The sequence below is a fragment of the Hypanus sabinus genome, chromosome 23 (genome assembly GCF_030144855.1).
Source record: "Hypanus sabinus isolate sHypSab1 chromosome 23, sHypSab1.hap1, whole genome shotgun sequence".
NCBI lineage: Eukaryota > Metazoa > Chordata > Chondrichthyes > Myliobatiformes > Dasyatidae > Hypanus > Hypanus sabinus.
This window is the reverse complement of record NC_082728.1, coordinates 34,217,298-34,233,207: the sequence shown is the minus strand read 5'-3', so window position 1 is coordinate 34,233,207 and position 15,910 is coordinate 34,217,298. Positions and strand designations below refer to the sequence as shown.

At 36.9% G+C, this 15,910-nt stretch overlaps 1 protein-coding gene across 1 annotated transcript in view; it reads left to right on the top strand.

Moving 5' to 3' along the window:
* Positions 1–15,910, top strand: part of uts2r2 (urotensin-2 receptor 2) — a 126,560-nt gene that overhangs the window by 72,038 nt on the left and 38,612 nt on the right. The window contains exon 7 of the mRNA XM_059948699.1: positions 1,564–1,717. Coding sequence (XP_059804682.1) covers positions 1,564–1,717 — 154 coding nt within the window. The remainder of the gene's footprint in view (positions 1–1,563; positions 1,718–15,910) is intronic.

Sequence of the window (15,910 nt, the reverse complement as noted above, 5' to 3'; positions counted from 1 at the left end):
AACAAAATGTCCTGTTGTTAGTCGGTATGTACAAAAAAAGTAGGTTAACAACATTTGATACACTACACAAATATCTAACTTGCCAAAATGTTTGAATCTTAAAAACTGTTATGTAAATTATTCAGGTAAGGCAAGACGTAAGCTTTGATGCCTAACCTACTTATTTTGTGTATGTGCCAGGGGAGGCAGAGTAGGTCTCTCAGCTACTCAATTCGGATTTATCAACTTCTATCAAGATATTTTCAAACCAGATACTCACATTTTGTTGCTTCCACCTACCTGACAAAAACTTATTTATCCTTATGAAACATTTAATTGATCAGAATTCACAGTCTGTTACAAAAAGTTTCCATCATGCTGTGCATCAGCTGTAGACTTTGTTCAAAATATATTTGTGCCATTTCTCGTGTGTAGATTTCTGATGAAAGAATGCTGAAGAAATTTTAGAGTTAGTACTAAAAATAACAGATTAGGAACATTTTGGATCATATTCGCAAGAGGTTCACCATTTTACGAAACAAGCTAACAAAATATTAAGCTTATTTAATCAGTCTTAAAATACTGCACTCTAAAATTTGTAGATTAAAACTCCCCCTCCCCAAATAGGACACTAGTCTATCACAAGGTTAACGCCAGCATTTTGCTGGTACCCATCCCATTTTCATTTGGGTGGAATGGAACAATGTGTGGTTTTGAGCAATGCCTCGCTCAAGGACACAACACACTGCCTCGGCTGGGGCTTGAACTCACAGCCTTCAGATCACTAGTCCAATGCCTTAACCACTTGGCCACACACCACACATTACAGATCTAAGTTCACACATTTATCAAAGTGTTGCAATGGATCTATTTTTTACATTATAGGTGGCTATTAGATCCATGCTGCTTTCCAGCAGTGCAATCCCATCAGTCCTACATCCCTCTCTCTGTTTCCTGTGACCCTGCTGATTATTCTTCTCCACATTTTTATCAACTTTTCATTCTTTTGCCACTTACCTGCACTAATTTATAGTTGCCAATTAACACCAATACATTGTTGGGATGTGGGAGAAAAACAAATGTATACTGCCAGAAACCCACAGTCTGACAGGGAGTCTGTGTACATAGACTCTGCCTGAGGTTAGAATCAGTTCTGGGTTCCTGGAGCTATGAGGGAGCAACACTTTCTGCATGACTTGAAATCTTGTTATCTTGATGACCTTGTTATTTCCTTTGTGGTAAAATTTAAAGTCACAGGTTTGAAAATATACCTGTACTCATAGGGATATATTAATCAGTTGCAAAAAATAAGTTCTGTAGGTCAGGCAGGTCTACGGAGGCAAAGGGACAGTTGATGACTTGATTCAAGACCATTCACCATCATTCACCCATTTCCCTCCGCAGATGCTGCCTGACTCACTGAGTTCCTCTTGCAGATTGACCTTTGGTCCAGATCCCAGCGTCTGCTAACTCTGGTGTCTCTCTCTTTATTAATCTGTTGTTGTATGTTGGATTTATCACTCTTTAGCTTCTGCTCTGCCATTAAAAAAAATAGTCAACATTATAAAACGTTCTCTTTTGCAGTGATGTGAGATGGCGAATTCAAAAAGCAATAGCTGATACATTTGGGATTGACTCAACTCGCTTGCACCTCACAAAGCCCACTTTTTTCTCAAAGATGAACAATACAGAAGCCAAAACAATGCATGATGAATATTGGCATCCACACATTGATAAGGTATTAGCTATTGTTTTGATACCTAATGGAAAATATTGCAGATATAATTCATTCGGTTCTATGATTTATATGCTTTTATTAGGATGACTTATTTGTATATAATTTGTTGCAGTGCAGATAAAATCTATTAATTTTTCATAGTCTGTGAAGTGCAATATGGAGTGCAATTTATTGATTAGGTTGCAGCTCTGTGCACACAGTAAGGAATGACCATGATAGCATAGCGATTAGCACAATGCTATTAAAGCTCAGGGTGTTCCAGAGGTAGTTTCCAGGGCTGTTCTGTAAGGAACTTGTATGTTCTCCCCGTGGAATGCATGGGTTTTCCCCAGGTGCTCTGGTTTCCTCCCACAGTCCAAAGACATACTGGCTAGGTTAATTGGTCACTGTAAATTGCCCCATTTAGATTAGGATTAGTTGGGTTTGTCTGGGGTTGCTGGGCCAGTGTGACTCAAAGGGCTGGTGGGGCCTGCTTTGCACTGTAGCTGTAAATGAAAAGATAAATAAATAAGTGTTGTCTTGAAAATTATGTGTGACAATGCTTGTCTTGGAGTTTGGCTTTTCAAAAGGCATAAATCCTGTCATTACTTCTTATTGGTTGCCCAGAGTAAATTGAGTCATGCCAGCATTTCAGAGTGCCAGAAAATACATGCAAAAAGGATAACACATCCATTCTGTGCATGTCAAATGATAACTCCTTCATCACAATTTGTTATAATGAACATTACTGGAAACTCAGTAGAAAGTTTATACTTAATAAGTTACCATTCTTTTGTTAACTGTTCTTTTCACATTTGTATTGATCTGAAAAATGTTTAATTGTTTGTATTTTGTGCTCATTATTTGGAAGTCCTAGTTATAATATACCTCTTCAGATTTTCAGTTAATGGCAAGATTTTTCTTTAGAAAAGTAGGGAGCTATGCGCTAGGGAAATTTTAGGCAGTTTCTAGTGTAGGGTGCATGGTCGGCACAACATTGTGGGCTGAAGGACCTGTAATGTGCTGTAGATTTCTATATTCTATGTTTAATACACACTATAAATTGTTCTAAAAAATGAGATGGACGATATAGTTTATATTTCTTATATGGAATTATTTGATGATTTTATTGATTCTGCTATCAACTTGCATTGCTGTGACTGTGATTTATAATGTTCGCTATTAGAAGCATATTTGATGCGTACAATTGCCTACAAGTGGAATCAAAGAGTCATCATTGTACCTGAAAATTCCAGGTTCATCATTTATATTTATTAAACCTGACTTTGCCTTATGGATGGAAAAACACCACAATGAGTCTGGCATCACTTATGATATGATTGTCAAAGAATTTGATATTGAAGACTCAGTTCTTTAGACCACAGTACACCAAAGATGATGCTTACTTTATAAACAAGACCTTTCTCACTTGAGAGAAGGAATTTTTTTTTCCAACCATCAGGCTCTTGAACAAAAGGGGATAACTATACTTGTCCATCCATGGAGTTGTTCCCACTGCCAATGATCTCACTTTTAGGACTCTATCTCATCTCATTATCTCATGTTTTTGTTATTTATTGCTATATATTTATATTTACATTTGCACAGTCTGTTGTCTTCTGCACTCTGGTTCAACTTTCATTAATCCTGTTATAGTTAGTTTAGCTGAGTATGCCTGCAGGAAAATGAATCTCGGGGTTGTATGTGGTGACATATAGGTATTTTGATAATAGAATTTACTTTGAACTTTGAAATGAAGTATTGGAGACTTGCCATTTGGACTTTATTTGCAGCAAGTCATTGTTGGGTGATATAAACAATTACAGGGTGCTTTCATTTCATATTCAGGGTCATATTTTGGTTATCCAATTATCTGACCTGATTGAAACTTCTTTGTCTGATTGTGTCCAGTTCTGTTTCCTACCTACATGAAAAATATCAGTAAGATTGGCGGAGTAGAGAGAAAATTTACAAGTGTGTTGCCAGGACTTGAGAAAAGTTGAATAGGTAGAACTTTATTCCCTAGATCAGAGGTCCCCAAACTGGGGCCCCTGGACCCCTTGCTTAATGGTATTGGTCCATAGCATAAGAAAGGTTGGGAACCTCTGCCGTAGAGTGTAGCTGAATGAGGGATGATTTGATGCAGATATATAAAATTCTGAGGGATATAAATAGAGTTAATGCAAGCAGACTTTATCCACTGAGGCTGGGTGAAACTAGATCATAATTTAACGGTAAAAGGTGAAATATTTAAGAGTAACTTGAGGGGGAGCTTCTTCACTTAGAGGGTGGTGTGAGTTTTGAACAACTTACCAGTTGAAGTGGTGGATGTGGGTTTGATTGCAACTTTTAAGAGAAGTGTAAATAAACACGGACATTGAGGGATGTGGAGGACTATGATCCAGGTGTAGGTTGATGAGACCAAGCAGTTCAGCATGGACTAGAATGGCCAAAGGGCCTTTTTTTTTTGTGCTGTCGTGCTCTATAACTCTACGACTTTAACCAGGGGTTTCAAAGCCAGTTAAGTGCATCTTACTTGATTTCACTTTATCCTGGAAAGTGCAGAATCCATGTATTTGATCCCAGTAGATTGAGGCTCAAATTGCCATGAACTTTCAGAAGAGAGCTTCAGAGTGTTTTTTCTCTCTTGGCTTCAAGGCATGCCAAAGCATATATCACCCAGTTAATTACTTTTGAAGTTTGTTTGCTGCTCTATTCTTGTCAACTTACACACAGTAGGATGCTGCAAAGACAAAAAGGAGATCATTTTGTGCTCTCTTTGAATACTACAGTTCTGTCCCCAGCTATCCTTTTCAAATTCCCCCTTCCCACCACTGCCTGCTCTCTCCACCACCAGACTTAATTTATACTGTACGATCTATATCAACTTTTCCTTTAAGCCTCTCTTGTTCATGAAAGCTCAAACACTGATTTACTCTGTGTACTTCAGATTTCATTGTAATTTTATTGTATTCCTTGACTCTGCCTTACCATCAACATCTTTAGTCAGGCTTAGCACTGTGATCTCTCATCTCTATTCACTTTGAAGTATTATAGTATTGAGTTTGAGCTTCTAATACAATCAGAGTCTTGTGCTTAAGCAGATTAACTATGTACCTGAGTTCACTGCATCCTCACTGTGGAGACTTAGGTTGCAGAGCACTCAGCACTGAGGCAAAAATATATTGAGAGCATCTTTAAATGGTTGTACAAGTGGGAAGTAGCTAGGCCTTATGTTCTTTAAGGTGCATTATGTTCCTTCTCCCTCCTTACCTCCTATCACCTCCATTTTCACATGAGCAACTTGCCTCTTGGCCAAATCACTGCTCTTGACTTGTCCCTGCTTCTGAGTTGTCAGACTAATTATCCAATACTCGTGAGAAGGACTTCCTTTGGCCAAATGTTGGGAAATTTGGCTTCAGAACCTTTCCAAACTCCCTTCCCTAACCACTGACTCCTCCTGTACAATTTGAATCAAAAAGCTTTCATACTTGATGTCAGTTTCAACCCAGAGATGCAGTTTGTTCCCCATCCCCCTGGGACACTGAAAAATTTAACCCACTCAGCTTATCCACCATGAACCATGAAACCATGAAAATTATGAAACCATGATCCCAGCCTTTTGGTATTTTTAGATTTGCTTATTTAAATGTACTTTTGGTCACCCTTCCCTGTGGTACTCTCTGTAATGGAAAAGCACTGCAGCCCGTAGCCAAACATGTACCAGGTCCAATACCTAGCTTCCTGAATAGCAAACGCAAAATACTGAAAGAAGTCGGCAAGTCAGGCAGAATCTGTAGAAGGGAATAAGCAGTCGACGTTTAGGGCCAAGACCCTTCAGCAGAAAATAAGGAGGCAGAAGACAGAATGAGTAGGGAATGTAGTAAAGCTAGTATTAATTGATGAGGTCAGATGAGGAGGAAGGTATGAGGGTGAGAGATAGGGGGAATGAAGTAGGAAGCTGGGAGAGGTGGAAAAGATAAATGGCTGATGAAGAAGGAATCCAATACAGGAGGACATTGGACCATGGAAGGAAAGGAAGGAGAAAGGGGTACCAAAGAGAAGTTAGGAGAAGTGGAGGGGTGAGGGTGTGTCCAGAATGGAGCATAGAAAAAGAGAGAAGGGTGAGGGGGAGTAATTACCTGAAGTTAAGAGAAATTGATGTTCATGCCATCAGGTTGGAGGCTAACCAGATGGAATGTGAGGTGTTGCTTCTCAAACCTGAGTCTCAAATTTCAAACTAAATTTATTATCCATATAGAACCCTGAGATTCATTTTCTTGCAGGCATACTCAATAATTAATCCATAATAGTATCAATGAAAGACCGCACCAACTTGGGTGTCCAGCCAGTGTACAAAAGACAACAAACTGTGCAAATATATATATTAAAAAAGCAAGCAATAAATATCAATAACATGAGATGAAGAGTCCTTAGAGGTGACTCCATAGGTTGTGGGAACTTTTCAAGGATGGGGCAAGGGAAGTTGAATGAAGTTATCTCCTTTGGTTCAAGAGCCTGAGGGTTGAGTGGTAATAACTTTTCTTGAACTTGGTTGTGTGAGTTTTGAAGCTCTTGTACCATCTTCCTGATGGCTACAGTGAGAAGAGAGCTGCTGTCATTAGGAAGAAGGGTGGTAGGGGCCATTGATGATGGATGCTGCTTTCCTGCAACGACGCTTTGAGTAGCTGTGTTCAATGGTGGGGAGAGCTTTACCTGTTATGGACAGGGCCATATCCATTACATTGTAGGATATTCTTTTCAAGTGCATTAATGTTACCATACCAGACCGTGATACAGACAACCACATACCTACAAAAGTTTGTCAAAGTTTTAGATGTCATGTTGAATCTTCACAAACTCCTAAGGAAGTAGAGGTGCTGCAGTGTCTTCTTATTAATTGCACTTTCGTGTAGTCTCAGGCCAGGTCATCCGAAATGATAACACTGAGGAATTTGAAGTTACTTTAATTCAAATTTAAATTTCAAGATCTTCTAATGAGGACTGGCTCATGGACCTCTGGTTTCCTTCTTCAGAAATCAATAAATCAGCTCCTTTGTCTTGCAGACATTGAGTAGGAGATGTTGCTGTGGCACCACTCAGCCAGATTTTCAGTCTTCTTCCTATATGCTCAATTGTCAGCATCTTTGATTCGGCCAATGACAGTAGTGTTGTCAGCAAACTTGAAAATGGTATTGGAGCTGTGCTTAGCCACACAGTCATAAGTGTAATGTAGAGCAGGGAACTAAGCACACAACCTTGTGGTGCACCTGTGCTGATGGAAATCATGGTGGAGGTGTTGTCAGTCCGAACTGAGTGCTGTCTGCAAATGAAGAAATCAGGGATCCAATTGCACAAGAAGGTATTAAGGCCAAGCTCTTGAAGCTTAATCATTGGCTTTGAGAGGATGATAATACCGAATGGCGAGCTGTAGTCGATAAAGAGCATCTTGATGTATGCATCTTTGCTGTTTAGATTTAACATGGTTGAGTGAAGAACCAATAAAATGGCTCCTGCTGTGGGCCTGTTGTGCCAGTAGGCCAACTGGTGAGTCAGCTGGAGACGCTCATGGAGTGAGTACTGTTTTGGATTCGCTCCATAACCTTTAATTTTTTTAACCTTTGATCACCCTTATTCAGCTTATTTTTACCTATACTGAAAGTTTCTTTGTTATTTTTTTTTTGGATTTACTGCCAAGAGTTTGTTGTGAACTTTTGAAGATATGCAAACAGAAATGTCTCTCAGGTCTAAGGGACGGGATCCCGGACACAATCCGAACGGTAACAGAAAAAAGCAGGCTCCGCCACAACAAACTCAATTAACTTTTGAATTGTTTATGGAGGTTTTGGATAAAAAATTTGCTGAACTACAACAATTTTTTAAAGAAGATATAAAGGCTTTTCAAGAGTACATGGTTAAGACGGATTTAGTAATTAAACAGCAACAAACTCTTATTGCGTCTCTGCAAGAAGATGCTCGGAAGCGAGATTTGACTATTGAAAAACTGCAACAGGAGTTAATTTTGACCATTAAGCTGATGGAAGCCCTTAAAGCCAAGAGTGACGATTTTGAGAATCGGTCCAGAAGACAGAACTTACGTATATTTGGTCTTCCAGACGGCATAGAAAAAGCTGACCCTTCAAAATATTTTGCTCAACTTTTAAAAGAAGCGTTTCCGACGATTTTCCCGAATAACCCTCCTTTATTGGATCGGGCACATAGAATTCGGCGTCGATCACCGAGTGCTACAGACAAACCTTCGGTGGTAATTGTCCGGTTCCATTATGTACATGACAAAGAACAACTTATAAGAGCAGCTCGTCGAGCAGGAATGATTAAATTCAAAGAATTTTGCTTCCGCCTGGTAGAAGACTTTAGTCCTGACCTTTTAAAAAGAAGGCTTCTTTTTAAACCGTTGATGGCTGAATGTTATGAGAAAAATCTGAAACCTGCGCTTCTATACCCTGCGAAGCTTCGAATTTCTCCGTCGAATGCTCCACGACAGGTTTTCACTTCAACTTCAGAAGCGAGAAAATATCTGGAAGAGAAGTTCCCTACTGCTACAGACACCAGTCTCTAATAAATGAACGATTCTGATCGTGTAAGATGGTTCTCGATCTCTTAAACCAGAATTAAAATCTGGTTATTGGTGTAGGTTCATCCTATACTTTATACTTAAGTTAAAGTGTGTTTTCGTCATATTAATTGTTTTGCCTTATATACTTTAATCATTTAACTACATACTTATCCATTAACTTTGTTTCTTCGAAGGTATATTTTTAATTCTTTGAAGGTGAATTTTTCTTTGATTAAGATGGTGGTTTTTTGAAAAAGATTTTTGGTTTTGCTTAAGATGGCGTTATGTTTTTATTTTTTTCGCCTTTTTCCTACAATGCATTGCTTATCATAGCTTAAATATTTTTTGTTTTGTCTGGGCTAGAGCCAGATTTATAATTTCTTTTAGTGATTATAGTTTTATTTTTTTTACAACTAACTATACTTAGAAATATGGTTTTTATTATAGCGATTTTAATTTTTAAAGTTGGGGTGATTCTTTTATATATATCCTTTATATATGGAGAGTTCTTCAGCTGACATGGGGGTAGGATTAGTCTTACTTTTTCCCTTTTTAAGTCATATTTTGGCTTTTTCTCTTTTTCTTGGGGGGTGGGGGGATGGTCTGTTTTCTAATTCTATTTTTTTTTTGCACCAGTTTGTGTTAGTTTTTTTATTTGGGCTGTTTTTGAACTTCAAATATGTCTGTGTTGTCGTCACTTCCGGGTCTTCTCTTTACTTTTGTTCCTCTTCCGGGTGCATGAGTTTATAAGTTGGTTAACCCTTTCTATACCAAAGGGTTGATTTTAGAATTATGGCTCAGACCATTAATTTTGTGTCTTGGAATACTAATGGTTTAAATCATCCAATTAAACGAAAGAAGATTTTCAAAGTATTCCAAAGACTTAATGCTCATATCATTTTTGTACAAGAAACTCATGTGAGGAAGGAGGACAAATTTTGTTTTTTTAGATTTTGGCGGGGTCAACAGTATAACGCAAATTCGAATGCTAAAGTAAAAGGAGTTTTATTGACTGCTCTATTTTTATTGACTCCTCTATTTCATTTGTTCAACATGATATTTTTTCGGATCCGAATGGCAGATTTTTGTTAATTACGGGTATACTTTGTAATAAAAAGATTGCTTTGGTTAATGTTTACGCTCCAAATGTGGATTGTCCTGACTTTTTAAAGTCTTTATTTACCTCTTTACCCAATCTAAACGAATATAAGTTAATAATGGGTGGTGACTTTAATTGTTGTTTAAATCCTCTGATGGATAAATCTTTATCTATTCAGACTTTACCTAATAAGTCGGCCACTTGTAATAACTCTTTTTTGACTGACAATGGAGTTTTTGATATTTGGAGATTCCGGCATCCTAATGACAAAGAGTTTTCTTTTTTCTCACATGTTTATCACTCTTATTCGAGAATTGATTATTTTTTTGTAGACTCTTGTTTTATTCCATTGGTAATCGGTTGTAAATATGATATTATAGCTATCTCTGATCATGCTCCATTATTACTTTCAATGAAATTTATGGATACAGCTTCTAATAGGCAATGGCGATTTGACTCTACCTTGTTGCAAGACTCTGACTTTATAAAATTTATGGAGGAGCAGATCGACTTCTTCTTTTCAACTAATTCTACAGATGATATTTCCTGCGGAACACTTTGGGACACTTTTAAAGCGTATATACGTGGACAGATTATTTCTTATTCTGTTGGTTTGAAGAAACGTACTAAGATGGAAACTCTCTTATTGGTTGGTAAAATTAAAGAGATTGATAAGAAATATTCGATTGCTCCTAGTAAGGAGCTTTACAAACAAAGGGTTGAACTTCAAATGGAACATAGTTTATTACTTACATCCTCGATTGAAAATCAATTAATGAAATCTAAATCTGATTTTTACATACATAGTGATAAATCTGGTAAACTGATAGCTAGTCAATTGAAGAATGCTTTGGTTAAACGTCAAATCACTAAGATTGGTCAGCAGAATGGGAATCTGACAGTTAATCATGATGAGATAAATAAGGCATTTCAAGACTTCTATACCTCCCTGTATCAATCTGAATTTCCTCAAGATCATAATACCATGTCTGATTTTCTTGGGAAATTAAATTTTCCAAGATTATCATCTGATGATCTTTTGATATTGGATACTCCTATTACAGATGTAGAAATTAAGGGGGCTATTTCCTCAATGAATTCTGGGAAAGCACCGGGTCCAGATGGTTATACAGTTGAATTTTTAAAAAATTTTTCCGCTACTCTTTCCCCTTGGTTAGGTAAGGTTTTTGAGGAAGCCATTAGATTGGGGAATTTGCCACAATCTTTTTATAGAGCTTCCATTTCTTTAATATTGAAGAAAGATAAAGACCCTACTAACTGTGCTTCTTATAGACCTATATCTTTATTGAATGTAGACTCCAAGATTTTTTCCAAGTTACTGGCATCTAGATTGGAGAAGGTATTACCCAAAATTATTTCAGATGATCAAACTGGTTTTATTAAAAATCGTTATTCTTTTTTTAACATTAGGAGATTGTTGAATATTGTTTATACTCCCTCACATGATACTTCAGAATGCGTGATTTCATTAGATGTGGAGAAAGCATTTGATAGAGTTGAATGGCCTTACTTATTTAATGTGTTGGAGAAGTTTAATTTTAGTCCAATATTTATATCATGGATTAAATTGATTTATCATACTCCAGTAGCCTCTGTTTACCAATAATCAAAGATCTCCCTTTTTTCACTTATTTCGGGGCACTAGACAAGGATGTCCATTACTATTTAACATTGCCTTAGAACCTTTGGCAATTGCCATCAGACAATCACAGGATATTTTGGGTATTAATCGTGGGACAGATATTCATAAGTTATCTTTGTATGCAGATGATTTATTACTATTCATTTCTAACCCGGAGAAATCCATTCCAGCAGTTTTATCATTATTGGCTCAATTTAGTGAGTTTTCTGGATATAAGTTAAATCTTAATAAAAGTGAATTGTTTCCTTTGAATAAACGGGTCCCAATTTATGGAAATTTACCTTTTAAATTAGTTAATGACTCTTTTACTTATTTAGGGATCAAAATCACAAAAAACCATAAAGATTTATTTAGATTTAGATTTAATTTTTTACCCTTAATTGATCAGATTAAAGGTTTGTTTACTAAGTGGTCACCTTTATCTTTATCCCTAATAGGTAGGATTAATGCTATTAAGATGGTTATTTTACCTAAGTTTTTATATATTTTTCAAGCGATACCAATTTTTATCCCGAAATCTTTTTTTACTAATGTTGACTCTAAAATTTCTTCATATATATGGCAGAATAAAAATCCCAGGTTAGGTAAAATATATTACAGAAGACAAAAAAGGAAGGCGGGTTAGCATTACCTAATTTCAGATTTTACTATTGGGCAGTTAATATTAGATATTTGTTATGTTGGTTGAAAGATGGGGGTGGATCTTTTGGCCCTTGTTGGGTGAGTTTAGAAACTAAATCGGTATCAGCTTATGCTCTGGGTTCTATTTTAGGGACTTCTCTTCCTTTTGCTCTTTCTAAATTGCCGAAACGAATTGACAACCCGATAGTTAAACATACTTTGCGTATATGGTTTCAATTTCGGAGATTTTTTGGGTTGACTCAATTCGTTTTAAACAGTCCTATTGTATCTAATTGTTTTTTTCACCCTTCCATTATAGATCAAGCTTATTCGGCTTGGAAAACTAAGGGATTACTAAGATTTTCTGATTTATTTTTAGATAATTGTTTCATGTCTTTTGAGCAATTATCCAACAAATATAACTTGCCTAGATTTCATTTTTTTAGATATTTACCGATTAGACATTTTTTAAGTTCTGTACTCTCTACGTTTCCAAATTTTGTGCCTTCAGATATTTTGGAGAGTTTATTTGAATTAGACCCTTTTCAAAAAGGGCTTATTTCAAAACTTTATAATATAATTATGAAGATACGTTCAGAGCCTCTTTATAAGACTAAAAAGGATTGGGAAAGAGAGCTTAGTCTTAGTATTTCTAGTGAGAATTGGGATAGAATTCTTCAGTTAGTTAATACATCATCGTTATGTGCCAAACATTCATTAATACAATTTAAGGTCGTACATAGGGCCCATATGTCCAAGGATAAATTAGCTCATTTTTACTGTCATATTAGTCCTATTTGTGATAGATGTCATTCTGAAATTGCGTCTTTAACTCATATGTTTTGGTCTTGTTCATTTTTGGAGAAATATTGGAAAGATATTTTTGATATTATTTCTGCAGTTTTGAATATCGATTTACAAACTCATCCTATTACTGCAATTTTTGGTTTACCAATCTTAGGCTCACTGCATTTATCTTCTTCTGCCCGTCGAATGATTGCATTTCTAGCTCTGATGGCTAGAAGATTTATATTGTTGAATTGGAAAGAAATTAATCCTCCCACTGTATTTAATTGGTTCTCTCAAACTATGTTATGTTTAAATTTAGAAAAAATTAGAAGTGGTACTTTTGAGACTTCTATTAAATTTGAAAAGTTATGGAGACCATTTATTCAACATTTTCATATGATGTAATATGACCCTGTGCCAAGTTCATTTGATTTCCCAGCTTTTAGCTTATGTATTTTGAGAGGACCGGAAGTGACGGCATTGATGAATACTTATTTTTGTGAGATATTATAAATAGCCCCCTTTTTTTTCTCTCTTTTTTTTGCTTCTTTTTTCTTCTATATTAGTTATTAGTTATTAGATTAGATTAGCTAGTTTGGCATTATATTTTTTTTTCTTTCTTTTTTCTGTTTTCTTTATATCATATATTATGAAATATTTAGACTTACTATGTTCATACATATATTTTATGGCTTATGTTTTGGTAAACTCATTTATATTGTAACTATTATGTATGTTTTTTTCATATGTAATGGAATTTATATGTTGGTAATTTCTTTATCAATATATCATTTGTATTCTGTCCATATTACTAAAATTAATAAAAAGATTTAGAAAGAAAGAAAGTAGGCCAACTGGTGCAGATCCAGACTCTCAAAATACTTCATCACTGTGGATACAACTGCAACAGGTGTAGATATGGTGGTCTAGTCAATCGTATTTGAAGCAGGTTACAACATTCTTCTCAGGCACCGGTGCAAGTGAGTCTGGCAATAGGGAAGGCCATGGACAGACGTGCCACTATGGGAATAGGAGGTTGAATTGAAATGGGTAGCCATTGGGAGGTCCTTTTTTTTTGCAGTGGATAGAGCGAAGGTGTCCACTGAAGTGGCTCCCTGATCTGCATGAGATCTTTCCGATGTAGCGAATGTTGCTGGTGGCCACCCATTTCAATTGTACTTCCTGTTCCCATTCCGACATGTCAGTCTATGGCCTCCTCTGCTGCCACGATGATACCACACTCAGGATGGAGGATCAGCACCTTGTATTCTGTCTGGGTAGCCTCCAACCTGATGGCATGAACAGTAATTTCTTGAACTTCCTATAATTAACACCCCCTCTCCTTCAGCATTCCCTGTCCTTTTGATCATCTGTCCTAATGTTTCCTTATATGCCTCAGGATCAAAATCTGTTTGATAATATTTTATTGAATCTTCTTTGTCATTTTGTCAAGTTCTTTAAAAATACTAGCTCATTTCCATCTCTCAAAGCTTTTTTAAGTATATGAGGGGTAAAAGAGAGTCGAGGGTAGATATAGGACCGATACAAAATGACACTGAAGATATTGTAATGAGAGATGCAGAGATAGCAGAGGAACTGCATGTGTATTTTGCATCAGTCTTCACAATGGAAGATGTCTGCAGTATACCGGACATTCAAAAGTGTTAGGGAAATGAAGTTTGTGCAGTGAAAATTACGACTGAGAAGGTGCTCAGGAAGCTTAATGGTCTGAGGGTGGATAAATCTCCTGGACCTGATGGAATGCACCCTCGGGTTCTGAAGGAAGTACCTGGAGAGATTGTGGAGGCCTTACAATGGTCTTTAAAGAATCAATAGATTCTGGCATTGTACCGGATGACTGGAAAATTGCAAATGTTTCTCCACTATATTAGAAGAGTGGGAGGCAACAGAAAGGAAGCTATAGACCTGTTAGCCTGACATCAGTGGTTGGAAAGTGTTGTAATCAATTGTTAGGAATGTGATTACGGAGTGCCTGGAGGCACATGACAAGATAGCCAAAGCCAGCATGGTTTACTGAAAGCCTGAGAAACCTACTACAATTCTTTGAGGAAAATACAAGCAGGGTGGATAAAGGAAGTGTAGTAGATAATGGTGTACTGTACTTGGATTTTCAGAAGGCCTTTGACGAGGTGCTGCACATGAGGCTGCCTAGCAAGATAAGAACCCATAGAATTACAGGAAATTTACTAGTATGCGTGGAGCATTGACTGGTTGGCAGAAAACAGTGGGAATAAAGGGATCCTATTCTAGCTGGCTGCTGGTTACCAGTGGAGTTCCACAGGGGGCGCGTTTTGTGCTTTTTTACAATGTATGTCAATGATTTGGACTACAGTATTAATGCATTTGTGACTAAATTTGCCAATGATGCAAAGGTAGGTGGAGGAGTGGGTAGTGTTGGGGAAACAGAGAGCCAGCAGAGAGACTTACATAATTTAGGGGAATGGGCAAAGAAGTAGCAAATGAAATACAATGTTGGAAAGTGTATGGTCATGCACTTTTGTGGAAGAAATAAATGGGCAGACTATTATTTAGATGTGGGGAGAATTCAAAATGCAGAGATACAAAGGGATTTGGGAGTCCTTGTACAGGATACCCTAAAAGTTAACCTCCAGGTTGAGTCAATTGTGAAGAAGGCGAATGCAATGTTGGCATTCATTTTTAGAGGTATAGAATATAAGAGCAGGGATGTGATGTTGAGACTCTATAAGGCACTTGTGAGATCACATTTGGAGTATTGTGTGTAGTTTTGGGCTCCTTATTTTAGAAAGGATATACTGACATTGGAGAGGGTTCAGAGAAGATTCACAAGAATTATTCCAGGAATGAAAGGGTTACCATATGAGGAACATCTTGCAGCTCTTGAGCTGAAGTTCAGGAGAATGAGGGGGGGATCTCATAGAAACATTCTGAATGTTAAAAGGCCTGAACAGATTAAATATGGCAAAATTATTTACCTTGTTAGGGGATTCTGGGTCAAGAGGGCACTACTTCAGAATTGAAGGATGTCCTTTTAGAACTGAGGTGCGGAGAAATTACTTTAGTCAGAGGGTGGTATATCTGTGGAATTTGTTGCCACAAGTGGCTGTGGAGGCCAATTCTTTGGGTGTATTTAAGGCAGAGATAGATAGGTTCTTGATTAGCTAGGGCATCAAAGGCTATAGGGTGAAAGCAGGGGAGCGGGGATGACTGGAAGAATTAGATCAGTCTATGATTGAATGGTGGAGCAGACTCAATGAACAAACTTCTGCTCCTATATCTTATGGTCTTAAATTGATATGAGGAATTCAAAATTCAATGAAATTGAATTGCATTGAAAATCATTGAAATTGAAAATCATATTTTAACAAAATTTTTGAAAACATTTGGAATTACTTGCAATTCTGAATGATACATTTTGCAGTTTTTTGAAAGAAACATGCTAACACTGCAAAATCTGAATAATTA